The sequence below is a fragment of the Cupressus sempervirens genome, chromosome 5 (genome assembly GCF_028749045.1).
Source record: "Cupressus sempervirens isolate cs-2001-9-10 chromosome 5, ASM2874904v1, whole genome shotgun sequence".
Taxonomy (NCBI): Eukaryota; Viridiplantae; Streptophyta; class Pinopsida; order Cupressales; family Cupressaceae; genus Cupressus; species Cupressus sempervirens.
In genome coordinates, this window is record NC_143122.1 from 348,196,100 (window position 1) to 348,223,806 (window position 27,707).

The 27,707-nt window shown below is 35.4% G+C and overlaps 1 protein-coding gene across 1 annotated transcript; it reads left to right on the forward strand.

Moving 5' to 3' along the window:
• Positions 1-2: 2 nt before the first annotated feature.
• Positions 3-27,707, forward strand: LOC149556140 (derlin-2.1-like). The gene is made up of 6 exons (XM_089830259.1): positions 3-436; positions 5,331-5,430; positions 22,789-23,003; positions 23,283-23,366; positions 26,974-27,027; positions 27,113-27,707. Exons 1-6 carry the CDS (start codon positions 338-340, stop codon positions 27,281-27,283), a joined length of 723 nt encoding a protein of 240 aa, XP_089686385.1. The 5' UTR covers positions 3-337; the 3' UTR covers positions 27,284-27,707.

The following is a 27,707-nucleotide window of genomic DNA, read 5'->3' on the forward strand; positions in this document are numbered from 1 at the left end:
CTAGGTGAAGTATAATGACAAACTATGTTCTCTTCGTCGAAGTAAAAACGGACAAATTACTCGAGCACAAGAAATAAAAATAACAATCAGCGCGGTTTTGAACTGATGCTGCTCGAAGGATCGATACGGGTTTCAAAGAAAATATGATCAAACATTGATCTGCCGGAATTTTGAGGAGCTAGGGTCTGAAATTGTGAAGGTTTTAGATATCTTCTATATATTTCGGTCAAAGTAGGGTTTGAAATTGTTGAAGGCTGAATATATCAGCTGTATATTTCTTTCAATTTAGGGTTAACAAAGAGGAAACTAAGAAAATTCGAAACAGTTCGGGCTTTCCATGGCGCAAGTAGTAGAAGATTGGTACAAGCAAATGCCTGTGATTACACGCTCATATCTCACAGCAGCAATCGTCACTACCGTTGGATGCTCCCTTGATGTATGTATATAAACCTTCCCTTGCATTTGTGGTATTCGGTTTAGGTTGTCCATTATAACGGAATGCTTTCAATCAAACTCATTTACTGTATTGTTAACAATAGTTTTAAGTTTTTTATAGAGCTTTTGCATTTTTATGGCGTTCTTTCAAATGCATCCTTAATTTGCGTTACCTTGAATAGGTTCAAGCCAATTTGAGAGGTTTTGCTCTATTTCGGTGCAGTTTCAGATAATTCATATAATTGTATTAGTTTTGAATATGTTTAGGTTAATTATCTAGGCTTTGCTTTGTTAGGAGTATTTGTAGGCGTTGCTTTATTTAGGCGTTTTGGCGTACTTTTCAGCTGTCTTCAGATAGTTTCGATGTTATGGAGTATTATTAGGTTCGTCGCAGAGTCACCGAATCGATTTTGAGTTTTATTAATTTGAGTACAGAGGTTCTGAAAAATTTCGGTGTAGTGCGTTTAATTGCACAAACCTTGCACTATTTTGGAGTATTTTCAGGATAATTGTGCGGACATGACTCTTTTGGACTGCGTTTTATATGAGTCGCAGAGAGATTACATTTCTTTGGGTCAACTGTGGGGAATCGTCATTTTTTTCAAGAATTGTTTGGTTAATTGCGGGGGTTTTTGTATTGTTCATGTTTTCACAAGAATTGCACATTATCAGAATTGTTTTGGAATTTTTTTTCAGTAAATGCCTAGATTTTTCATTATTTTGGTATTTTTAGGTCAACTGTAGAGCCTTTGTATATGTTTGGAGTTTTTTGTGGTTGAAATGTAGAGATCTTGTATTATTCTAGAGAAACTCAAATATTAATTTAATTGAAGATTTTTTGTTTAAATTTTCTTATTAAATTAAGAAATTTCGTAAGGGAATGAAAAGATTTGACACGTGGTTCAGCAATGAAACAAGGCAACATAAATCACAAGTCACCTGAAATTTACCGAAAAAATTCTAGAAAACCATATAAATCCAATCCAAAAGTTATTCACAAGGACACTGAACTTATGACTGAGTGGATACTCAAGTTGCAATGTCAATCAGGCACTTTTCCCCTTGGCCAATGGCTGGCATTGCTGCCATATCCTCCTCCGCATTCTCTGGATGTTGATCCACATTATTTTCTAGCCCCCCATTCATTTTCCTATCAGCATTATTGACCTCGCTTCTTGCTCCTTTTTTCCCCCTATCCTCTTCCTTTGCTTCCTACGCCTCTGCCTCCTCTTTTGCAAGTGTTTTTGCTTTGCACCTGACAAAAAAGACTTCTGTTTGTTTGTTCCACTTAGGCATATTGTGCCTCATTGGGAATGAAATCTACCTATCACATGATCTCATCCTTGCCCAAGTGTCCAAGGTCAGAGATTAGACAAAAAGTTGCATTTAAAACTGCATCCAGAACGATAAGAGATATCGCTTGTGGTACATTTTGCTAATGATTGTTCAGGTCTGAGCAGAAGTCCTTGCAAAATCCACATTTTTTGTTGAATTACTATTAGCTGCCATCATCTGCCTATTGGGCAACTTGAACTCTTGTCCGGGAAGATCATTACCCAACACTTGGTCACCACCTCTATTCATTACTGCCCTTGTCGTTTTTCTTTGCTCTGTCATATGCAAGATGCGCATGATTTTCCTCTTAACATTTCAAATTTCTTATCCAACAAAAAACCTAGATAGAAAATCCCAGTCAGCAAATAGTGACAAATACCTTTCTTGAACTTGGTCACCAGCTGTTCAAATGAATAAATCCTTGAATTAAACCTTTAGCAAGTGAGCAAGGGCTTTGTCCCCATTATCAGTACTGTAGTTTTAATGAGTGGGCAAGACATCCATAAAATGCCCACAGTGTTGCGAATAATACAGCCAGCCTCAGCATTGCCTGCATTGCTTCTTGAAGTTTGATTTTCCAATATGTGATGCTCCCTCCTCAAAATTAAATTAATATTAACCCAACACCCACCATACATGCCTTTGGGTATTAGAAATTTGGCATTAAGGAACAAGTTTTAAATGAGTGTTGGGTAGTGGAAGATGTAACTAAAACCTTCTAAAGTTAATATGGCAGCTTATTCAATAATGAGAATATATTTGACATGATGCACAGATAAAATTTTTACAATATTGAGATGCTGGCCTGTCATCAGCTTTTGTCATGTCCCAGTGTTCTCTTTAATGAAGGACATAGTAATAAAAAGGGTAAAATTAAAAGAAAAGTATGCTTTTAGTAGGAGTCAGTGAAGACCAAGGAAGGAGAAGGACATGATAATCAATTTTATACTTGATTATTATTTCTTGTGGGGCAAGAACTATGGCTCAACCAACCATATGATGAAACCCCTTTAGATCTGGAATTGGAGTACAAAATCCCACAATTCCTAAGCATAATCTCAAACAATGATCACCATCATGCAAATCTGAGTCTAAATTAAAGTAACTTACCAATTGGCAGCAGATTGGCTTTAGAAGGTCAAGTATCAGACAGTATTTAAGGCAGCAAAGTTGCTTCATCAAGAAGTAAATTGCTGCATAAGAGGGATTGAATTACCAGCCACTGGGGATACGCAACTGGAAGTTAAGGTAGCGGAAGCAAACAGGGTTAGAGAGTGACATCTGTGATTATCAATATGCATAACAACTATAAGACATAGAATGATTCATGAAATTCAAAACTGAGGCAAGTTCTTCTAGAGCCAATAATAGTTACAATAATAAGTAGAGAAGTCACTTAGGGTCCGTTTGGTTTGTGGAATTTAAAAAAGTGGGATTTCTACAAACCTTGGTTTAGCCAAATCAAGGTTTTGCAAATCTCGATTTTTGGGATTTTACTTAAACCGTTTGTTTCACTTGGAAGATGTGTGTGAAGACACATTTTTATGTGTAAGTTTGGAGTTCAAGGAAAATTTCAAAAATTAGTCCAATTTTTTTTTTTACACTCCGTAAAAACATAACCAGGTTTTGATTTTCAATTCCTACTTGCTAGTAGGAAGTGGGAAAACCTGGTTTTGAGGCAAAATTGGAAGTCCGGTATGCTAATTCCATTTTTCTAATTTTGAAACAAATGCAAAAATTTTCAAATCCGGATTTTGAAAAAACCAATTCCTGTCATCTTCTAGGAACCAAATTGTCCCTTAAAGAACCAAGGTTTCCTGGTTTTGTTTGTTAGTAGATTGCCTTGCCCTACTTGTGTTCAACGGGTAGAAGTTTCAATTGGAGAAATATGAAACTCAATTCAAGACAATATCATCGTCTATAATGGAGGATATAGAAATCTCCTTGAAGAGATTCACGAAGCAATGCCTCTTATGAATTACTTGAATATGGAGAGCTATAAATGGGTCAAGGATTGAATCTAGACCCCAATCAAGATATAATGATTATCAGAAAGCTCTAAAAAGTAAATGTTATCTATATTTAACGGTTCTAATAATTGTATTGCTCGTGTTGGTGCAAAATTAGACATGTATCTATTGCTAAAACTAATGACCAAGGATAACACTGTCAAATTTGCCATCTTACTCTTGGAATGATTGACTCTAGGATGGTCGTACCGTTGGATGGTTCCAGTGTCATGGTCTAATAGCCAAATATGATGAATTTTGCGAAAAAATGATTGAAAGGTTGGATAGGAAGGATCTTGAAGTCCATTTTAGAGAATTGGCTTGGTTAAAACAAGAAGAAACAATGGACAAATATGTATTATAATTTAAAAAACAGTTTGTAATGGTGCTTGATGTTATAGAAATAAGATTAATCTTCTTTTTATTGAAGGGTTAATTGGACCTCTTATGGGTTTGATTATGGCATTTGACTTTTTGAACCTTTAAGAGGCATGAGTGGACATTTCACTTGGTGGGAGTTTTTATGGTGGCATTAAACCAGGAATGCTTCAATTGCTCTCAAATTTTGAATGGATATTTTCTAGATATGAAATGAATGGATATATTTTCAGGTATGATAAAATCCTTAATTCAGGTGGACAATGTCCTCACTAAATATCCAATTGGCCAATTTTCAGACAATGTAGCTAAGGTTCATACCAGAAAGTCAATATTATTGAGTACATTGTTGTCAATGTCAAAGGTTGATGATCAAGGTTGTATAAATCTAGAAGATTACTCAAAGTAATGGAAAATTGGAATGAGCTGCCTTGTTCTTGGCTTGAGCTGCTTGAGTTATTTGGATGCATACTTGAGCTACTTGGCAACTTGGTTCAAAAGTGTAATCATATTAATCCTTTTTTGGTGTGATAGTGCTTGGTGGATGGCAGGTAAATTGAAACAAACCTTGGAACTAATTGTTGGGAGTTCGTTTTAGAAACAAATTCATTTGTTTTAGGTCAATTGCAGTTTTCTGATATTGTTTTGGAGTATTTTAAGATTACGCACAATAGTTTTGCATTGGACTGAAGATTTTTAAAGTTAATGGTAGAGATTTTATATTGTTTTGGATTGTTATTTCAGTTATTTGCAGAAATCTTCATTGTTCTCATGTGTTTCAGGTTAATTGTAGTTATTTTGCACTGTGTTGGGTTCTCAATTCATTTAATTGCAGAAATACTTATTGTTTTGGAGTGTCTTTAGGTTAGTTGGAGGTGTTTTGCATTGCTTCAGTCTTCAGATACTTTTAGGTTAAGTGAAGAAGTTGTGAATCATCATAAGGATCTTCAGTTTAACTGCAGAGATATTGCATTGTTTTGATTTTCAAATTTGAGTAAGGGTTTAATGTAGGGATTTTTTGCTGAAAAAACTCTTTTGTTGAGCCCTTAGTATTTCATATTTCTGATTTACTGCATTTTATAGCCAATCTGCTCCTTGGTACATAAGCATCTTTTAGTTTAATTTTGTTAAGATTGATAGCGATGAGAACTTATGAAGATGCTTTTTGTGCAGTTAATATCACCCTATCACCTATATTTAAATCCTACTCGAGTTTTCAAGCAGTATGAGCTCTGGCGTTTTATCACAAATTTCTTCTACTTTGGAAAGATGGGTAATTATATTGATCCAATTTAGCAAATATTACCATGTAGTATATTTTGAAAGGAACTGCAAAGCTTTTTGGTTTTCGTAATGTTTACAGACATGAATTGTTACTTGATTATTAGTAATTGCTTGTTTCATTAATAAAACATTAATATCAAAATGAACACAGAAATAGACAAATTCTGGATGAGCAAAGAGCCATATTTAATTTAGATCCCTTCAATATTTGGCTAAAGTTTTTAATCAATTTCAATTTAGAAGAGTGCACTGGAAAGATGAAGTTCGAAAAGGTTTCAGGATTTGAAATAATACAAAAGATCAGAATTTAGTTGTTTCATTATTATAAACTTAACAAAAATTCTGTCCAACCAGAATTTTTAAATTCATACAGCAATCTTTGGTATCAGTTCCTTGTTATTACATGTAGCCTTAAAAGTCAATGTGATAATCTGCTTTGCTTGGGTGAGGGCATATCTGAGGTCCTAAATTTTCTATTTCAAACTGTCATACTGCTGAAGGTGAACATAATGTGGATGTCCACAGGTAAAAAAACTGAGAGTTTTGAACAAAACCCTAGCCGGCTGCAAAAATCTTCAAAAAATGGCAGATTGCTGCAAAACAGATTGCGTAGAAATGGATTCCCTAGCTGCAGGTGAAAGACTGAAGGTCAAAAAAAGCCTCAGACGGCTCTTAACACAGAATTTAATAGCAGAGAAAAATGACCAAAAAAGGGTCGTTAATACAGACAGGTATTGAGAAAAATACAGGAAATGGACAGGGTCACGGTTTTGAAGACACAAATAAATGACTAGAAGAATGGGAGAGGTGCAGACCAACCACCAAAGAATGAATTGTTCTAAGCAAAGTTGCATGGATACGGATACAGATAAAAATACGAATATGGTATTGGGTACGGATATGGCCATTTTTTTAAGACCACCAATATGGATACAGCTGGACACAACATTAATAAATAAAACATACACATATATCTAACATAGTTTTTAAGTTATTATAGGAGATTTTCATTACTTCAAAAGCAATATTGACACTTAAAAGTTAATTTTACACTCCACAATTTGTAAACATAGTAGAGTTACATTAGAAGATAACTGAAAAAATGGGTTGCTGAAATAGAAAAACATTTTATCTATCTTTCTCATTTGGTGCAGGTTTTGTTTAAACCATTTAAAAAAAATTGCTTTAATAAAACTTTTTTGAAATCAAATTTGGGAAGATTTACATCAAATCATTTAAAAAATCAAATCCCATAGTATTTGGCATGGTTGGAAAATCAAGTTTTTTTAGGCAGACATGGGTACAATAGTTGACGTGTATCCAGGCAGTATCGGATATGTTTCCAAATTGGATACGGGGATACGAAAGAGTTTCCGGCAACTCTGGTTCTAAGTGTTTACAATTGAGATGTTTCTAAAAAGAAAATAGAAAGAATCTATTTAGAATATCTATAAGTGACCATTAAAATAAAATTAAAAAGCTAAGGAGATTATTTTAGTAAATATGATCAGCTGCAGAAAAGCAATTAGTAATTCCAGGAATGCTTGTAGATTGCAAAATTTATATGATGTTTTCAAGAAACAAGGTCTTAAATAACTGATTGAGCTTACTATGGTAGTGTCCTGGGCATTGCATCAATTGGCTCATGTTGCTGCCAGTTAATCCATCTCTGATTTATGTGAGTGGTGGCTGTTGATTTTTTTGTGAATATAGTGCCTGGTTCTAGAGCATTGAGATTTTTGAAATTGTGACTCAGTCCCAGTTATTAAGAAAGTGACTCAAGCCTTACTCTGAATTGACTTCCAGAATTAATCCCAATTTTCTTATCTGTTTTGGCAAAGAAGCCTTGGCAGAATGGTTGAAGCTGTTTTGTAGGGATTGGGAAACATTGACACACACGGTGAAGAGAACTTTGCATAGATAGAAATGAAAGTGAAGGTTGAAATGCCAGTAACAAGGAGAGAGAAAAGAGAGCATGGAGGAGCATTTTATCCTGAGGAAAATGTGGGGAAAAATAAACTAGACCAAAACTGTACTCCCACAATCTCTGCAATCTGAATCAAATTCAACCTGAAATGTACAGACACCCCTTCGCTCACCAAACTTGAGAGACAACACCTATTCAATTTTGTTACCAAGGAATAAAAATAGCCCTCCCTACAATCTCTGTAATCTGAATCAAATTTTATCTGAAATGTACAGACACCCCTTTGCTCACCAAACTTGGAAGAAGACATCTTTTCAATTTAACCACCAAGGAATAAAAATCAATCACAATGGAAGGCAGAGAAATAGATGTCATGATGTAGAAGAGAAAAACAAAAGATAATGTTTTCCATGATACAGTTCCTGGTATACTTGAGCTGTTAGCCTCTTTCCAAATGAAATGATAGGGATTGAATGGTGGCAATAGGTAGTGTGGCATGTGAGAATGGGAAGAAATACATTGGAAGCGAATGATGGGTTTTAGTCTTTCAATGCTAAGTTGCCGGTTCGGATTTGGGTTCAGATGCGGGTTTGAAATTCGTTCAAGATTTTTTTTGGGGTGGGTTCAAACTCTTTTTGGGTTTGTCCGTACAAAAATGTATGTTTAATATATTTATGTATATGTATATGTATGCAGCAGAAAATAAGTTAATACACCACTATGTTAATAGTAAAGCAACATAGCAATATATATATATATATATATTAGTGTTTTAGTCCAAATAGCATATGTTTTCTCTTTGTAGCCTTTTTTGTGCTCTGTTTTAGGGTTGGATGATTGGATTGATTAAGATGGACCAAAATAAACTTTAACAAAGTAAAAAAAAAATCCATTTTTTGGTAAAATTCAGCCTGGGTCCTGCTGCAGATTTGGCAATTTGCCATAGAAACTGCAAAGTTTGTGTCGTGTTTGTCTAACAGAACTTGGACAGACTTTTGCAAGAATATGATAAGGACCAGACTTGTGAAAGAATGGGGCCAGACTTTGGGCTTGCCAAGGAAGAATTTGGTAACATAGTTTGGATGTTATAGGTAGTTTTAATCCTAAAACTCATAATGCAGGATCCTTACTTGCATTATTCTCAAGTTTTTTAAGAGAAAGCTTTGCTATGCACCTAAACATACGAATTTCTTTGAGCATTAACAATAGTAAAAATGCCTGCTCTAGGTCTTGTGCAAAAAAGGTCCTCCACAGTGCTATATCATTTCTGTACTTAGTTGACTGATGAAACTAATGAAATTGAAAATATTTGCAACACTGTTAGCTTCTCAAATGTTGTAGCAAATGCAGTCTTTTTGTAAACTTTTCAAAGAGTCCATGGATGCCATTGAATGCTTGTGTAAGTTTCCAACATTTTGAATGATCTCTGTAGAAAAGAAGATTTGATGAGAGCAAGTGGGCATTAAACCCCATTTTATAGAAGGTGCTTTGGATATGCTTTTCTGTATTGTTGGCGGTAAAGTCCAGGTGTCAACAGAAACAAAAAATATGTTCTTTACAGAAATTTGACCTAAAACTTTATTGTCTTTAGCCTTGGTTTTTCAACATATTTCTCTAGGTTTTGGGGCATCAACATAGTTCCCTTAGTTTAATTTTTGCAGGAAGGTACCTAAAGGAGACCCACTAGTCTTTTTAACATCCATCTTAGCAACAATGGGAGGGATTAAGGATATCTGTTGTGATTGTCACTTGTAGAATTGAACCACAGTTTGAGCATAACTATATATTCTGAGCAATGCCTGCAATGACGTCCTGAGATAAATAAGATCTCTTGCTTCCACAAACTGGTTGTTACATGCCAAATTGACATACTGGTTAGAATGGGGCATAAAATACCACGCTTAGCTTGTACATCAACTGTAAATCCTTGTTACTAGTCTGGAAGTTTTACTGCTTACAGAAATGAGCAAGAAAGTGTTCTCTGACAATGATTGTTGAAAGATCTTCAACTAAGGGAAAAAGGCACATTAGACCATTGTTACTAGACCCAGATTCCATGCACTGGGACTGAAATGAGCCGTTTCTTAACAGGCTTGCACTTGCATTAAGGAAAAACCTGAAAAGAGTAGAATTTTTTGAAACATAAATGTTAGCATATGCTGGACAATATCATTGATACGTTCACAATAAATTGTTGTGGGATAGGATCTCTGCAAATGTAATAACACTCCTGATTATTAATGCCTGTTCCAAGTGCAGATTAGAATGTATATTTATAAATACATTCTAATCTATACCTTCCTATATACAAATATGAGTAGAGGAGATATGTCTCATGAAGAGACATGTGTCTATGGTTATTTATAACTTAATCATCAATTAGACAAACTTAGATGCCAGTGCACATAGAGACATGTCTTCTCTACTCATATTTATATATACATTTTAATCTGCACTTGGAACATACATAAATAATCAGGAATGTTATTACATTTGCAGAGATCCTAATATATATATATATAGATATATCTTAACACATTATGCATATGATTCAACTAAGAATATCAACCATGTGATTTTTGCCATACTTATATTTTTCGGTATGTGCTTTGACATCAAGTTCATAAAGCCTAGCAAAAGAATACGTTATATCCTAGAAGGATACGTGTTATTTGATCTCCGACACACACTGAGACAACAACTAAAAGTAGCCTATCAGATAACAATCTTGATATCAGGGATAACAACTTATTGTAGTCCATCATGAAAAGTAATCAAGATGTCATGATATCTGGAACATCAACTTAATGTAGTCAATCATGACAAGTATCATGATCTCCTGCACATTCTGGGACAACAATTTAATATGGTCTATCATGATATGTTTGTTATGATGATCTCCGGCTCATTCTGGGACAGCAACTTAATGTAGTGTATTAGATAACAATTGTGATCTTAGGGACAACAATTTAATGTAGTCCTATCGTGAATTGTAATTAGGATGTCATGATCTCCGACACATTCTGGGACAACAACTTGATGTAGCCTATCATGACAAGTATCATGATCTTTGGCACATTTCGGGACAACAACTTAATGTAGTTTATTATGATACAATCGTTATCATGATCTTCAGCACACTCTGGGCAACAACTGAATGTTGTCCATCATGATAACAAGTCAAGCCACTGTTAAGATCGTCACCTTACAATAGGGACCTCACAAACACATCAATGAAAGATCATCACTTGTCATGATGTTTTCCAACGGAATCATGTAGTAACTCATAGGATATCCACCATGAACCACGTTAGAGGTGTTGAATTTTTTAGCTTTATATGAAATTCAGTATATTAAATGATTATTCAATATTAAATACGGGTGCAATATTTGTATGGAGATTTTTTCTGTTTGCTTTAATGTATTTTGCAGGATATATTACACGTCATCTGCAATATCATTCTAGGACCCGCACGTCTATATTAAACATCTCTTTGGCGGTTATTGAAATGTATTATCAAAGATTTTATTCACCTGCGGTTACAGTATGGACGTCAATCGTCTTATTTATTTTATTAAGTTTCAAGATGATTAAGAGTCGACGATGACAGTTCATATGAAAACGTCTACCAACGGCAACACAAAATAAAGTTCTATTGCACCCCGTGGCTATCTTTTTGGTTTGAAGATTTATCGGCAGAATTGGATTGATGTTCGATCAGTTTCATTTAAGACTTCTGGACTTCTTCATTTCTTGTTAAGCTGAGTCACATATATACGTTTTTGCTCTTCCTGGCAGTAGTATCGATATTCATATATAATTTGTATCGTATTCTTGCATCAGCTTCACAAAAGATTTATGAGCTTATGTGAACAGAGTCTTATATATATGCGATATACTCTTTCTGGCAAGATAGTTGATTTTCCTTATTTGCAATCATAGCTTATTCTTTAGAAGACGATAAGCAATTCATATATTTTGATTATAGCTCTGATGTTATTGATAGGAGTTATTTGTAATCAGACAGCAGGTCTGAACTTTGTAATAATCACTCTTATTCAATAAAGGAACTACTTTGAAGGCTGGGTTGTTTCCCTCTGTTAAGAGGGTTTTTCCCAGGGTATATGCTTATGGTTTTCATATATGTTTTCTAGTCTATTTTCAACATGGTATCAGAGCCAGGTTCATAATTTCTAAGTCTAGACTAGATTTCTTTTCATTTTTCAATCATGGTCCCTGGATTGAAGGTAGAAGATCGTCTGGAAGGAGCCTCAAATTTCATCTCATGGAAATCCAGAATTTTGTTAGTTCTGGAAGAAAATGATCTTCTTACATTTGTGGAGTCTGAAGTTTCAGAACCCCCTGATCCTAAAGAAAGTGCAGCTTGGAAAAAGAATAAGATTCTGGCCAAAAGAATTATTATTGACTCCATGAAGGATCATTTAGTTCCTACTATTTCCAATCTGAAATCTGCCAAAGAAATGTTTCATTCTCTGCATAGTGTGTATGAGATAAACAATACCAGCAAAACTTTGGCTCTTCGCGTGCAACTTCTTCATATCAAGATGTGCAAAGGTGACTCTGTTGTCTCTTTCTTCTTGAAGATTTCAGAACTTAAGGATTAGTTAATTGGAGAATCTGTCGATGACAAAGAACTTGTAATGCTTGCAATGAATGGTCTTCCTCATTCTTGGGAATCTTTCATTCAAGGTATTAGCAGCAGAAATGATTTTCCAACCTTTGAAAGACTGAGAACTGATTGTATTCAAGAGGAGTGTCGTCTGGAAGCTAGAGGGAGTTCTCGTAAATCTATTCAAGTAGAAGATCAAGTGCTTACTTCTCAAACTTCTAAGAAAAGAGGAAGGAAGAAAAATTTCAGAAGGTTTGATGATAAAAATTCTTCCTCATCTTCTGAATTTAAAAGAAAGAAAGATTTCTCCAAGATTAAATGCTTTAGATGTGAAAAACTTGGTCATTTTGCTAAGCATTGCACTGTGAAACTCAACTTTCATGATGTGACTATATCTGATTCAAAAGCTTCTTCTCCCTCAAAAGATTCTTATGGTCACTCAGAAGGTCTTGTTCTTATATCAGCTTTGTCTAGTCATGTGCAAGCTGATCGTAATACTTGGTTAATAGATAGTGGTGCATCTCGTCACATTTCTAGATTCAAGCATCATATCTCAAATCTGGTTGAATCAGATTCTCATCTTCAAGTGATTATTGGTGATGATGCATCCTATTCTGTTAAAGGGGCAGGTAATACTTTATTGAAATTAAATTATGGTATTCCTCTTCATCGAAGTGATGTTTTATTTGTTCTTGGTATCAAGAGGAATTTAATTTCCATATCAGCTTTGGAAGATAAAGGTCTTAATATTGCTTTTTCTAATGGAAGTGTAATGGCTTGGAAGAAGGATTCTGATTTTATTTCTGCTCAAATTATTGGTGAACGTCATGGAAGTCTTTACAAGCTTGCAGCCAATCAAGTTCATGCTTTAAATCATTCTGCTTCCAACATCAACTTATTATGGCACAAGAGATTTGGTCATCTTAATTTCCAATCTCTTTCTTCTTTTGGGAAGTTTGTTGTAGGTCTTCCTTCTCTTAGTTCCTCATTTGATGGCATTTGCAAAGGTTGCTCTTTGGGAAATTTTTCGAAAAGTCCTTTTCATTCAAGTGAAAATAGATCTAAGAATGTTTTAGAGTTGATTCATTCAGATTTATGTGGACCAATGTCATCAGCTTCTTTAAGTGGTTTTTGGTACTATGTTACTTTTATTGATGATTGTGCTCGAAAAACATGGATCTATTTTCTTAAAACCAAAGAATCTGATGAAGTTTTATCCAAGTTCAAGGAATTTAAAGCCTCAGTTGAGAATTTATTTGAAAAGAAACAAGACTCTCAAATCTGATAATGGTGGTGAGTTTATTTCAGGTTCTTTTCAGTCTTTTTGTGTTGAAGCAGGAATCAAGAGGGAGTTTTGTGTCCCCTATAATCCTCAGCAAAATGGAGTTGCTGAAAGGAAAAACAGATCTATTGTTGAAGCTGCTAAAGCTATGATTCATGACAAAAATTTGCAGATTTTTCTTGGGGTAGAGGCTTGCAGGACAGCAGTTTATTTTCAAAATAGAAGTCTTCATCGTATTCTTAATAATATGACTCCAGAAGAAGCTTTCTCCGGTACTAAACCTGATGTAAGTCATTTAAAAGTTTTTGGTTCATCAGTTTATATTCATATTCCCAAAGATAAGAGATCAAAATTAGATCCTTCAAGTAAAAAGGGAATTTTTGTTGGTTATAGTGAATCTGCCAAAGCTTATAGGATTTATATTCCAGGGCAAAAGTTTATTGAACTTAGTAGAGATGTTTCTTTTGAAGAAAATTTTGATTGCTCCAAATTTGCTGATTCTTCTTTTGATGTTGATTTGGATGTTCCTATGGTTCCTAAAAATTCTTCTCCTAATTCGGAAATCTTCTCTGAGAGGGAGGATTCTCCTTCGCCTAAAATTCAAGATATTTCTGAAGCTGAACCTAATGGTCCTTTGAATGAGAAGAAGAGACCGTTGTGGGCAAGGAATATTATGCAAGAAGCTGAAAAATTTTCAGCTCCTAAAGGAACCTTTAGGGAAAGTAAACGTCCTCAAATTTTTGATAATTATTCTGCTTTAATGTGTAATCTCATTGACTCTGAACCTTCATGTGTTGAATCAGCTTTAAGTCAGTAGGTTTGGAAGGATGCCATGTTAGAAGAATATGAGTCTATTCTAAAAAATAAAGTTTGGGAGGTTGTTCCTCGTCCTAAAGATAAATCAGTTATTTCCTCTAAATGGTTATTCAAAACAAAACATGCTGCAGATGGGAGTGTTGACAAATTCAAAGCCAGATTTGTTGCCAGAGGTTTCAGTCAAAAAGAAGGTATAGATTATGATGAAATTTTTGCTCCTGTAGCAAGGTACACTTCTATCAGAACCATTATTGCTATTGCCGCAAGTAAAAAATGGAAAATTCATCATATGGATGTAAAAACAGCTTTTCTCAATGGATTTATTAATGAAGAAGTTTATGTAGAACAGCCTGATGGATTTATTTTACATAACAAAGAATCTCATGTATGCAAACTTCATAAGGCATTGTATGGTCTTAAGCAAGCACCTCGAGCCTGGTATGAGCGCATTGATGGTTATCTTTTGAGCTTGGGTTTTTCAAAGAATGAGGCTGATCCAAACATTTATCTCAAAAGGTATAAAGATCTCATGTTGATTCTTGTTCTTTATGTTGATGATCTATTTATCACAGGAGATGATGAAATGATAGTCAAATGCAAAAATGACTTATCTTCTGAATTTGAAATGAAAGATCTGGGTTTAATGCATTATTTTCTTGGTCTAGAAATTTGGCAACTATCTAATGAAATCATTATCAGTCAAGGTAAATATGCTATTGATATTCTTAAGAGATTTGGTATGCTTGACTGTAAGCCAAATATGACTCCTATGGAATCTAATTTGAAGAGAATTCAAGTAAATGCAGCTGATTCAGAATTGATTGATTATACTATTTACAGACAACTGATTGGTTCTCTCATGTCTCTCGTCAATACAAGGCCTGATATTTGTTTTCCTGTCAATACTTTGAGTCAATTTATGAGTGAACCTCGGAAATTTCATTTCACTGCAGCTAAGCATGTTCTGAGATATGTCAAAGGGACTTTACAATATGGAGTGAGTTTTTCTTGTTCTAATGATCTGAAACTTCATGGGTTCTCAGATTCTGATTGGGCTGGTTGTATTGTGGATAGAAAAAGTACTTTTGGTTTTTGTTTCAGTCTTGGTTCAAGCATGATTACTTGGTGCAGCAGGAAGCAAAAATGTGTAGCTCAAAGTACTGCTGAAGCTGAATATGTGGCGGCTTGCTCAGCAGCTCGTGAAGCAATTTGGCTTCGAAAACTCATAAGTGGATTATTTGAAAAATCTTCTGATCCTACTACAATTTTCTGTGATAATCAGAACTGCATAAAAATTTCTATAAATCCAATTTCTCATGACAAGTCAAAGCATATAGAGATTAAGTATCATGACTTAAGAGACATGGTTCTTCGGAAGGCCGTGGAGCTAAAGTATATCAGCATTGAAGATCAGACTGCTGATATTTTTACCAAGCCTCTATCTAAGGTGAAATTTTGTTTTTTCAGAGAAAAATTAGGAATGGTAAATCTTAAGACTTAAATGGAACTAAGTCTAGTTTATTTAGATTTACCTATTATTATTATTATTATTTTTGGTGTGTGATCTGATAAATATTGTAAGATCAGCTATTACAGCTCTTTCACTATGCGATAGTGAATATCATGTAGAGAGAGTCCATGATATTATCATGTTGAGTAAATCCGTGATAAGAGTTGTGTGGTATGTTGAGAGATTCCATAACTATTCATGTTGAGTGAGTCCATGAATGAACGCTTAGCTATGAGTCTTACAAATTTGTCATGATTGATCAAATCCAATTATGAATAATTTTTTTTTAAAGAGATATTTCATGATTTTAATCAAATTGGATCTTTGTGCTATTTATTTAACTTAAAAATTTCATATAAGCTAAGAGGGAGTGTTGAATTTTTTAGCTTTATATGAAATTCAGTATATTAAATGATTATTTAATATTAAATACGGATGCAATATTTGTATGGAGATTTTTTCTTTTTGCTTTAATGTATTTTGTAGGATATATTACACGTCATCTGCAATATCATTCTGGGACCCGCACATCTATATTAAACATCTCTTTGACAGTTATTGAAATGTATTATCAAAGATTTTATTCACCTGCGGTTACAGTATGGACGTCAATCGTCTTATTTATTTTATTAAGTTTCAAGATGATTAAGAGTTGACGATGACAGTTCATATGAAAACGTCTACCAACGGCAACACAAAATAAAGTTCTATTGCACCCAGTGGCTATCTTTTTGGTTTGAAGATTTATCGGCAGAATTGGATTGATGTTCGATCAGTTTCATTTAAGACTTCTGGACTTCTTCATTTCCTGTTAAGCTGAGTCATATATATACGTTTTTGCTCTTCCTGGCAGCAGTATCGATATTCATATATAATTTGTATAGTTGATTTTCCTTATTTGCAATCATAGCTTATTCTTTAGAAGACGATAAGCAATTCATATATTTTGATTATAGCTCTGATGCTATTGATAGGAGTTATTTGTAATTAGACAGCAGGTAATAATCACTCTTATTCAATAAAGGAACTACTTTGAAGGCTGGGTTGTTTCCCTCTATTAAGAGGGTTTTTCCCAGGGTATATGCTTATGGTTTTCATATATGTTTTCTAGTCTATTTTCAACAAGAGGGTGGATCCACCATAGCTGCTCCTAGAGGGTAGAACAAGGGTTTTCACCTCAAACTTCTCTCTTACAGAGAAGAATGCATTACAAGGAATTTCACCTCGAACTTCTCCCTCAATCTGTTGACTTTTTGGTCTAAGGTTGCTTCTGATGGAATGTTAGATTTCCCTTTGAAATTGATATCAACCTTCTGATCTCATCATACAAGGTTGTCTCCGGTGAAGTGGTAGACTCCCTCTGAATCAATATTATCAAGGTCATCAAAAGTTTGATTGAAGCATAAGATTGAGTTAGCACGTTCAAGTATCTTTTTCCTTCAAGAACATCCCCAGACACAAAGGAAAAAATCAAGGCAAATAGCTCTTTGCAGAATGCATAGGAAAACAAATAAGATAAATGTAATACTCAAAGATAATGAATACTTATCTGCACATCCTTGATATGAGGTTCTCCAATGAGGGTCTGTCCATATGCAACAAATCAGAAAATGTCTCAACATAAGCATTTGTCAAACAATAGGATTAGAACATTGATTATTATTCCCCCCCAACAATGTAAAATTCCCATTCAGCAAATTAATGGGTTTTCCAAATTAATGAACCTCCAAATATATGTGGAGGATTAACCAAGATGAACAACAAGGATATAATGTATCCAAATGTCATATATAATGTTCCAACCTCTAGAGTATCAGATTAAATATTTGAACTCTCCACTCAACCCAAATCTTTTGTTATGATGAGAAATCAATCCTCAAATGAATTTGTGTAGAAACACAACAAATATTATGTCCCAAGTCCATACATGGTAGGAAAGAACATCTCTATGCCTCGGGAATTACCATCGTGAACATGAACTGTGCTGGAAATGAGAATTTCCTGTCAAACTAGTTGAATAACCTCCAAGTTCTGATCTTGAAGCCTTAGACAATCTCTCTAAGTGTTTAGATGCCACTTGCAACTGTCGAGAATGCAAAGTTCTAAGAAAACACTTTGTATAGCTCCATAAAATAGACTCAGAGATCCATGGTGCTTTTGGATTGATATGTTTGGATAGGAAATTATAAATTTTCATAATCAGCATACAGCCAATGCACGATAAATGAGGGAGGCCATAATACATGTGTGCAGATATGAATCCAATAATTTTTAATTTGACTGAAGGCTTTGAATTATAATCTTCAATACAAATTAATGTGGTGTTGTATATATTGTTCATCTTGTCAAAAGGTATTAACAAATGTGCTGCTTCCCTTACTAAGGTACATTATGCTCAACATTTCAATCTGCTTCTTATTGTCAATTTTATCCAAAATTACAAGGGAGCATATATCTGTGAATGTTCTGATAATCCCCATTTCTGTGCGTATTATTACTACAGGCTTTCAGACTGACTGTGACCTCAGCAGATCTTCAAATGTGAATGCAATTGTTGTGCATCTCCTATGATATGTTGCAATTTACAAATGACATGATTCTATAAGTAAACTTTGAGTTTGTGAGTGTGAGGCACTTAGTGTGTGTTATCCGAACTTGAGAATGCTCAAAAAATTCCGTGTGTAAGTGAAACAAGGGTGTAGGGGAACTTATCGCAAATGATGAACATGGGTGCTCTGGGCCTTTATGATTTGCCACAATCAATAAATTGCACAAGATGTTTATAATATCATTTTGATGGTTTGTTGACTACAGTTGAACCATGGTTAGCATTGAGGTTCCTGTTATGTCATGTTTGTCTCTTTTGTTCCGTCTGTCATGTGAAAACGCTAATAATATCATATCCTATCTCCAAACCTCTTTTCGTAGCCCTAATTACTCATACTTTGACCTCTCATAGAGATTTTCCTATAAAATATTGCTGTCTCGTTTTACATCCTTAATTTTATTGTAGATATTACTGCCCATATGAAATAATGATATTGAATTCTTATAATATCTGTTAGTCTAGCCTCTATTAATTACAATGTAATAACTCAACAAAGCATCGCTTGAGTATCAATATTAAAGTGTTTTCTCTTCCACTGCATATGGAATTGAGGTTTTCTATTCTTGGATAAGATAGTACTGTGGCATATATATTTGTTGGACATGTGCCTTTGTTTCATGCTCGATTGAGATTGATGTCCATTGTTATTTGATACTCTCTTTTTCTATGTTTTTATTTTCCATATTATATACCACATTCATCATTGCGTATTATTCGGTTTGTTTGTATTTTGTATTACAAATCACACTTGTCAAATTGCACATTCATCAGATGTATTACTTTAAAATGCAAAAAAAAATGTTGATATTTGTTGAAAAAAATATCTCTATGAACATGGTAAAATAAATGTTTTAATTTGAGTCTTTTATTTTCCCCTGCCATCGTTGTCTTTATTTCTGCTATTCGATGATTTGCTCTTTAGGCTTTTCATGCTCTTAAATTTTTTTCTATTAGGATGTTTTTAGGGCAATTCACTCTTTGGAGGCTGTGGGATTAATTATAAGGCTTTCCTCTTTTATGTTTTCTCTTGAATGGTGCTGCTAGATAGTGCCGTTAGATTGGCACCACTAGGGCACTGTTAAAACTGCTCTGTATTCTGCCCACTCTACTTTTGTGCTGTAGTTTGGGGACCCTTCCTGACCATTTTATGTTAATGTTCTTGATTCCTTGTTTACTGTTTTGCTGCTGTTTCCATCATTCTCATTCTATTATCTTCTCATACGATCTTGATCTATTCCACCACTGCTTGATTATTAAAAAATCAAAACCACAGTCCTAAGAACTTGCTTTAAATGTAATTTTATATTCAAGATTCATGAATTGTAACCAGGATGTCATGATCTCTGACAGATTCCGGGACATCAACTTAATGTAGCCTATCATGACAAGTATCATGATCTCTGGCACATTCTGGGACAACAACTTAATGTAGTCTATTATGATATCTGTGGATGCAGACAGGCTCATGAGGTCAAATATGGATCCTTCCTGAATACACCGCAGATCGAATTGGAATCCATGTGGACCCAAGGGTGTAACCCCACATGGATCCCTAGGGAGTCACAGGCCAAAAGTAAAATAGGTGGGCCGAACTTGATTAAAATTGATTTTTATTATTATTTTTGTCTCAAACCTTAAAACAACCCTTACATGGAGTCTTCAAACAACCATATTATTTAGTTTTTTGATAGATTGTTTCAATTTTTGATAAGTATTAAATGTTTTCAAGTTTTTGTAGAAGTTTTTGAAGTATGTTTTTATCATTTTTGTTATACATTGCAGCAATGAGTAGTCACTGCTCAATGAAGGGTCACAAAAATTTAAAATTGATAAAGGGGCCTATTCCTTTGAGTATCATCTTGGCTGAGTTTGGGGCTCATCCTTTCAGGCTTGGGGCCATCTTTAATCTGGTTTTGTTCCTACATCGCCTTTGGTGCAAGTACAAGTACTCCTTTGAGGTGATTGCAGGGGCCTATTCCATGGGGCAGTCCTGCAGCTGGTTTACAGAGGCTACTGCCTCCCCTCTTTTCAGTATTCCCTGGACACCCCTGCTCATCTCCATCCTTCTTGGCGGGAGCTGAACAACCACACAGGATGGAGATTTACAGACTGTACATTCTCACTACTTGGGTCAACCCTGGGGGTTTCTGACCGAGGATGACCTTCTACTTTGAGCAGTTTTTAGAAAATTAGGATGGGGTCATTGTGCACCCCTCTTACCTTTCTTGGCATTGGACTTGCACACTTTACATTTCCTTAGGCTCTTTTAGGGTGGGTTCACATCAGCTCTGTATGCAAACTAACCACTGTATTGACAAAGCAGACTGGATCTGCCAACTTTGCGACTTTGGTGAGGCGAGCCCGAGGTTCATTTTGTATTCTGTTGCCCCATCTATTATGAGATCAGTGGGAGGTTTTATTACCTCATCTATTATCTCTCTACATTTTCGGTTACACAGATCAGCAGTGTTTGGCTCTCGATCTCCAAGAGTCTATGGGGCTTCGGGACTGTACCCTGCATATCCAACCTGCCTTGAGACAGACCATTACTCAGCTCGTCACCTCCTTTTTCTCGGTGACCTCTCTTGGCCAGGGCATGGACCTCCTCCCACTGAGCACATCAGATTTGTGAGGCCTCACATGAGCTATACGGGACAGCAGCTCACTACCACTAGTTGTATTCAGAGATGACACAGGACCTCCACTCGACCTGTGTCGTATCATTTGGTTATTGGTTTCTTCTCCATGGTGGTGGACAGCTAGCTTGTGGCTGGCTGCTGCTCCTGCCTCTTTCTGTTCTTTGTTCTGCTTTTCCCTGGGCACCATTTGGTACTCTTGTTGTTGGCTGCTCTCTTTTGTTGTCTCTTGGCCGGGGCTTGGACCCTCTTTGTGGTCTCTTGTTGACATTAATAAACTTATCTCATCTTATACCCTTCATAGCTTTTCTAGCTAATCATCAATTTTTCAATTCATTGCTACCACCCTTTACAGACTATCCATCTGACTCTTTAATTAATTTCTACAATGCTATCTTTCTTTTACACTTTGTTCAACTGTCAACTACTTTGTATCTAGCTACCTATACAGCTGTATTTTACTAAGTTAATTTCTACCATCTCACTTGCCTTGGGACTATAGTTAGCTTTCTGAATCTGTGATATTCATCAGTCATTCAGTAGAAAGGGAGTCCCTAATATATTAGTCCAACTTCCTCTGAGATATTTCCAAAACCAATGAAGGGATAATACACTAGAGAATTGAAATGACTAAAAGCACAAGCCAATAACTAAAATGAGATCGATTATAGCCGAGTCCTGACACGAGAGACACCAAACGAGGAAAATGCTTGGTGAGAACACTGCAAATTCCGTGCACTTCCTAATGTTATAAAATCTTTTCCATACCAAAATAGTTAACTATGAGGCTAGTTTTTATGTGGGGATAATCTTTATTGGTCCTACAGTCAAGGTAGCCATTTCATTACATCAGTGAATCATCCTCGCCATAGAGTTCCTTTAACAAGGCATTAGAGGAGCCAAATGTCTTAGGTTATGCCTATACCCTGGCTGATTTATTTTGAGAACAATGTATTTTGTTACAGAATTTAGTATAAAATGGTACTGTTAAAGGCTATTCTGATTTGGGACTAATGTTGTGCAGCCTGCCGCTTAAGGGCAAAACAATCTTGCTGCCATAGAGTTTAGAATAACTTTGAAGTTCTCTGATGCTAGACAATATAGGTTTATTTCAATAATTAGAGAGCTGGTAGTGTTTACATCCATTTTTATTTGATACTTTTTTACATGGCACCTTAAATGCTTTATACCATTCAAAGTTTTATATTATTCTGACACATAAGGACCTGTTAATTGTGTTTTTCCAATACTCAGTAAATGGGCTGATTTCAAATCTATCTGTTTACAGCAATTGTTATGATGGGAGCAATTCTGCACTGCTGACATATTCATCCAACAATTAGGAATTCCCCGCAATGATGTTATACTTTGTTTTAACTTTCCACAAGGAAGTCCTAACCCTGTTTTACTTTTATGATTCAGTAGGGTTTTGAACATTTAACAAGCTTGTGAAATATTTGGGAAAGCTGACCAAGGTTATGCTAGGAAATCTAGAAATTATTGAAACCTAACATATCAGTTTGCACAATTAATTGTTCTGGGGTGTGCACATATTAGCTTGGGTTTTACATATTATCAAGGACAGATTGACATAGATGAATCATCATACCTTAGGCACGTTATAAAGCACAGAAAAGCAGTCAGGTCAAATTGTATTTCTGAAAATCCTTTTTATAATGGTAACTAATTGTCCGCATTGAAGCTATAGCCCAAGATTTTTAGCAATCACATTGTGATATAATTAACCGGATAGTGGTAATTTTATTGCCATTAACTTATAGGCATTTTTGTTTAAAAGTTTCCTTATCCTGAATAAAAAATTGTCTGAACGAGTGAAAGGTAGTTTTTAGTTCAGTGCTTACTGTGTAAATTCCTTTATTGTTTAAACTATCTTGTTGATATGTACAGAAGCTCATAAATTTCGTTTTCTTGTACAGATTTGGACTTCCTATTCCACATGTTCTTTTTGGCCCGTTACTGCAAACTCCTTGAAGAGAACTCTTTCAGGGGAAAGACAGCAGACTTCTTTTACATGCTTTTCTTTGGAGGCACTGTCTTAACTACTGTTGTTTTGTTAGGTGGCATGATTCCATATCTTTCAGAGTCTTTTGCCAAACTCTTATTTCTCAGCAACTCGTTGACATTTATGATGGTTTGTTTAGTGTTCCTTTTTTGTTTTGTATTGCTTTATGCTCTCATTTTCTTAAGAGTGACTTTGTACTGGTCGTATGTCAAAAATTAAGTATCAGTAAAGAAAGTTCCTTATTAAAAACAAACTTAAAACAGAGCACTAGGTGTCCATCTAGCTCATTTATTTTGAAATAACTACAAATTTCATTTTGTTGTAATTTAATATTCTATAGTATGTATTTTTTTTTTTAAAGTCACATGTGGATAATACATTTGCCCAGAACTTTTTTTTGCATTGCAGGTTTATGTATGGAGCAAACGCAATCCCTTTGTCCATATGAGTTTTCTGGGGCTTTTTACATTTACGGCACCCTACTTACCATGGGTAAGCTTTGTGATCTGGGATTATTTTATCTTTGATTTTCTATTGGAATCATCAATTGATATGTTTAGATTTGGTGTGATTGCATTCCATATGGACCTCTCTCTAAAAGTTGCTGGATTTTCAAGGATAACGACTCTGCCTTTTAACCCATTTCTCCATTTCAAGCCTTCTTGAGGATCCCCAGACTACTTGTTTGGGCTTTGTAAAGAAACATGTAGTTATACTCCCATGTTATGTTGATCACAAGATTTGTAGAATAAAACAAAGGAATCTTATCCAATTCAGCAATTTTGTATGGGGAAGCAACAATTTGAGAATGTCTTCCTCGTGGTTATTGTTTGTTCTTGCGTTACGAGTTTGCTCCCTTGGATCTATAGGTTCAGGTCTGACCTTGACCAAATATGGATCTTGGTTTTGTTTGGGAGTTGAGATGTCTGAGGAATTGGTAAACCATTGTGGCTTTGTTCAGGATAAACCATGGGGAACAAATTTTGACAGTGTTCATTGAACTTGATGGATTTAATATATAAGGGTCGAAATTCTAGATGTGATGTGGACAGTTAAAGATCAGTTATTCAATTTCTTTGGTTTTGCCATCCAACAGAATTGTTGAGCAATGGAGAGATAGGTCAAACAGTCTCCAAGAAGATGGCATGCTACTGCACAACCTATGTGAAATCACAACAGATTGACATGCAATGATAGAACATGATATGATAGGTGATGGGAGAATCAGAAGCAAGGTAGTAATAAATGTGTCAATGAATGATCTAAGCATGCTTTTAAAAAAAAGGTAATGACATGATTTTTCCTTAGGTCCGTTGCAAAGAGTTATGAGAGCTTCTGGATGAGTTGAGTTTTTGATTAAAAAAACTGACTTTTTCCATAGTCCATAGTTATGTATGTCAATTTTAAAATTATTCTCCCCCACCTTCTCTCTCTCTCTCTCTCTCTCTCTCTCCCTCTCTGTGGACAAGGTTGACAGTTCTGGGTCTGGCTTGGAGTTGTGTTTAAGGATTCTGGCAATTTTGGTTTTGGTGTTTGGGTTTGTCCATACAAAATAGTATAAAAATATATGATGTATATGTATTTGCACCAGTAATTAAGTTTAATATACACTTCTGTAGTAGTAGTCAAATAACGTAGTAAAATACAGCACTAGTGATGTTGAAAACTTGAATGTAATTATATAATTAAAAATTTTAGCTAAAAAATACTAATATTAAGTGTCAACAGTCAGCCGTCATTGATCAAATATCATATGGAATGTCAAAAATATCCTTCAACATATGCTATGGTGAATTTGAAGAACAACTGTAACTGGCACTGGCACTGGCACTGGCACTCTCATGCTCACTAGCTGGGCCATAGTCATTATCAATGCTAAGTGCAATTCAGTTGATATCTTTGTTGTTTGTCTCCACTTTTTGTAGGCATTTTCTTTGTGTGTAAAGAGTTGCAACTTGCAAGTAGAATGCACAAGCACCAAGTCCTCCCACCTTTTTGGAAGGTATTCTATCGGACATCATTGAGTGGATGGAGGAGTATGTGCTCCAATTCCTCTCATATGTAGATGATCTAGCAGCTGATCAAGACAAAATTAGAGATTTTAGAGTTATAAATTAAATGAAAAATTTAAATATAAATAAAGTTGAAAGAAGATTTTCATTTACATGGATTGCTTGCATCAACCATATTCTTCTCCCGAAAAGCATCAAGACCACTATCATTTGTGCCTGCAAATTTCATGACTTCAACCCTCATTGCATCTTGCATGTCACGATTACCAAAGAGTCTGCAAAGTGCAAAGATTTGGCTTTTCAGTCTCTAAACAATTTTAGACTTCCTGGTTCAGAGAGGTCCTGCAATTCTTGCATAAATTGTGCATTCAAATTTCCTTAATTTGAACTTCTTAATCTTCATACAATATGTATATTGCAACAACTATACAAACACAGTTCCAACAACCATGGCTTGTGGTGATTTGTTATTACATTTCAGCTAAGTTACTGATGCTGGTGTGGGGTGCTGATGTGTGGATATGCAGATTTTCTTTTATGGGGATGTTGGATATGCATCCATATATATATATACTATGATTAACTTAATATACAAACATTATGATTATCCCACTGATTGAGAGCTGTCGATGTGTGGGACACGACATGAGGAATCTAGTAACCTGCCCTGTGAAATTAGTCAAACGCGTTGGAGGTGAAAGGCCCCACAGTAACATAAATCGTTTTCAACAGCGATTTCAACACTAATGGGTGTATTAGCTTAGACTTACACAAGCTCTTCACTGTCAACTGATCAATTTAAATCAGTGGGGTATATCTCTTGTTCTGCAGAAGAAGCAATGATAACGGCATGTAGCCTGATTGCTTGTATTACATGGATTTTGTTAAGTGAAGGGGCAGCTCAATTCAATCTTTTACGATAGTACATGTGTCCAATTGTATCGTCGACAGTCCAAGCTGCAATGGAAGCCGCAGTCGCCAATTAATTAAGAATGGGCACCTCTTTAGTCCGTCTTCACTTCCATAACAGCTTTGTTAACGTATTATTTCTACTCTAAACAGCACCCTCACTTTTATTTAACTTCAGTCGAATCTGTTTTCAAGTGACGATTGCCAGCACCAGTGCAGCTTCTCCATGTATCCACGCATTAGGAAGCATCTGCACTCGCATCTAGCCTTTTTCGAGGCACATCGGTATCTTAGCATTTCAGGATACTTTGCTCCACAATATTGCTGATAATTATTGATTCTTATAATGATGCTTATGCCAATTCCTTGCAAATCGTAATCCCTAGAATCGTTGATACTTGTGGAATATTATACTAGTTTTCTAAAGTTAAAATATAAGTGAGTCCACTATGCCTAGGGTTCAAGTACCTTGGATTCTCAAACTTGGGCAAAACTGAGAGAATCCAAGGGATAAAAGTGCCAAATGTTTAATTTTTCCTTTAAGGGATAAAATTGTGAAAATGGTGTGCCCCGTGAAGGTTTTTGTGTGGATTCAAAGGCTAATTAGGGTTTGGTGGTAGGGTCTCTCCCTCTCGATCCCGGTTACCTTATATCATAGTAGGTAACTCACAAAAAGTTTTCCTCCTTGACTTCCCAGTACACCCTATTGAGGACATTGTCCCCGGCCCCCATGAGGTTTGCTGCCCCTCAACCTCATTGGGGTCTCTACTTGTAAAACTGGAATGGATGGTGGATGGTCTTTGACCAACCTCATTGTAATTATAGGTGCTGCTCCATTTGCTCATGTAGCCCTCAAGGGGACTTTAGAAGACAATCTCTCCTTGCGGCCTGTAAATATTTTCTCTCGCACTTTTGAGTAAATATTTTCTCTCAGCCGAAGTGCTGTATAAATTATTAAAAAAAGGCTTTTTGTTAAATTATAGGCTACTCTATCCACTCCTTTCTCTGTTTATATGGTATGTGAGCTTTCAAGAGAATATAATGAGATTTATCTTTCCAGATAATAAATGTTCCTTTTGATTATGATATTTTTTGCATAATGTTTGCATAGATTTCTCTTTGTACTAACCAGATGGCCCACATTCTTATAAGGATATTCCATTTACTTCTGCGTGCAGGTGCTGCTTGGCTTCTCTGTACTTGTTGGCAGCAGCCCATGGGTTGACCTTTTGGTATAGTAATGTAGTTGAATTTTTTTTATAGCAAACCGATATATTTGCTTTGAGATCAAATTTTCAACTCACAAACTGTGTGCAGGGTATGGTCGCTGGTCATGCGTATTATTTTCTTGAAGATGTTTATCCTAATATGACTGGTCGCCGGCTGCTAAAAACCCCTGCATTGATCAAGTCATTGTTCCCTGAGGAAAATATTGTGGTTCCACCACCCAACGTAAGAATGCCTGCACAGGCGCTTCACAGAGATTGATTTCAGTGAATGACCAGGGGCTATATGCTTTTTAAGGTTTTTGTATATTTTATAACTCAATCTGGACAATAACATTTTGTTGCAGTCTTTGGGGTTCTAATTTCTCTCGTGGCATAATCAGTGAGAGGCCTTCAGAGTGCAAGTTTTTGGAACAAATTTGTTTTATAATTTTTTTGTTTCACGAAACAGGGTAGTCGCCACCACGATAAGTGTAATGAATACCTTTATTTTGTCAGTTTGGTGGATGTTGATCTAAAGGTATTATCATATAACGTTCTCTCAAAACCAACACGATGTTTTTCGTCTTTAGTAATCCCTGCCGAGAAAACTCACCATAAACATGATGCCCATAATTAGTCATAATTTATTTTGGTTGAGGGCGGGGGGTTGTTTATTAATATGATAGCCATGCCAATTTAATTCA